At 35.6% G+C, this 632-nt stretch overlaps 1 protein-coding gene across 1 annotated transcript; it reads right to left on the bottom strand.

Moving 5' to 3' along the window:
* Positions 1–117: 117 nt before the first annotated feature.
* Positions 118–314, bottom strand: LOAG_16122 (hypothetical protein; the record flags this gene model as incomplete). Its single annotated transcript, XM_003151610.1, has 1 exon — positions 118–314. A coding segment is annotated over one exon (197 nt), but the record flags the coding sequence as incomplete, so codon positions are not given.
* Positions 315–632: the final 318 nt, after the last annotated feature.

Below are 632 nucleotides of genomic sequence, written 5' to 3'. Positions count from 1 at the left end.
CACACACACACACACACACACACACACACACACACACACACACACACACACACATATACAGATAGAGAAATGGTTACGTAGGGAGACAAAAAGATAAAATGAGATGGCAGATCATTATTAGCAGACGAGTGGCGGGAAAATTCCACACTCTTGCGTGCTAAACGTTGCCGACATTTTTGTACATTTATAGAAGGATGAAAAGCTTGTCGTTTCCCTCATTAGCTTTAATGAGATATCACTGTGACACATGTCATCATCATCATTATCTTCAATATATCCCCATTGAAGCCACCCGAACATCTGGTTGACAGGTGCTGGAACAGTTCATTTCAATCTTCTCCAAATCAAACCAACCTTATTTGTCTGTCTGTACCTGTGTTTGTTTGTGTATGTGTGTGTGTGTGTGTGTGTATGTATGTGTGTGTGTGTATGTACTCTAGAAAATTCGAGCAAAGTTAAGAAGAGCATGTTTCTAAGAGTTCGAAAAATACGTGAATTAATGTATCTCTTAAATGTTAGGAGTAAATAAGAGAAATCGATAAGATTGTAAGTTATTTTTGAAATTATTGCATTCAAAAAGTTGTATACAAAAAGTTTTTTTTTTTTCTTTGATTTATAAGATTGTCATTGAT

Source organism: Loa loa (genome assembly GCF_000183805.2).
Source record: "Loa loa unplaced genomic scaffold supercont3.4172, whole genome shotgun sequence".
NCBI classification, from domain to species: Eukaryota; Metazoa; Nematoda; class Chromadorea; order Rhabditida; family Onchocercidae; genus Loa; species Loa loa.
Note: the sequence above shows the minus strand (reverse complement) of the source record. Positions and strands in the feature narration are given on the sequence as shown.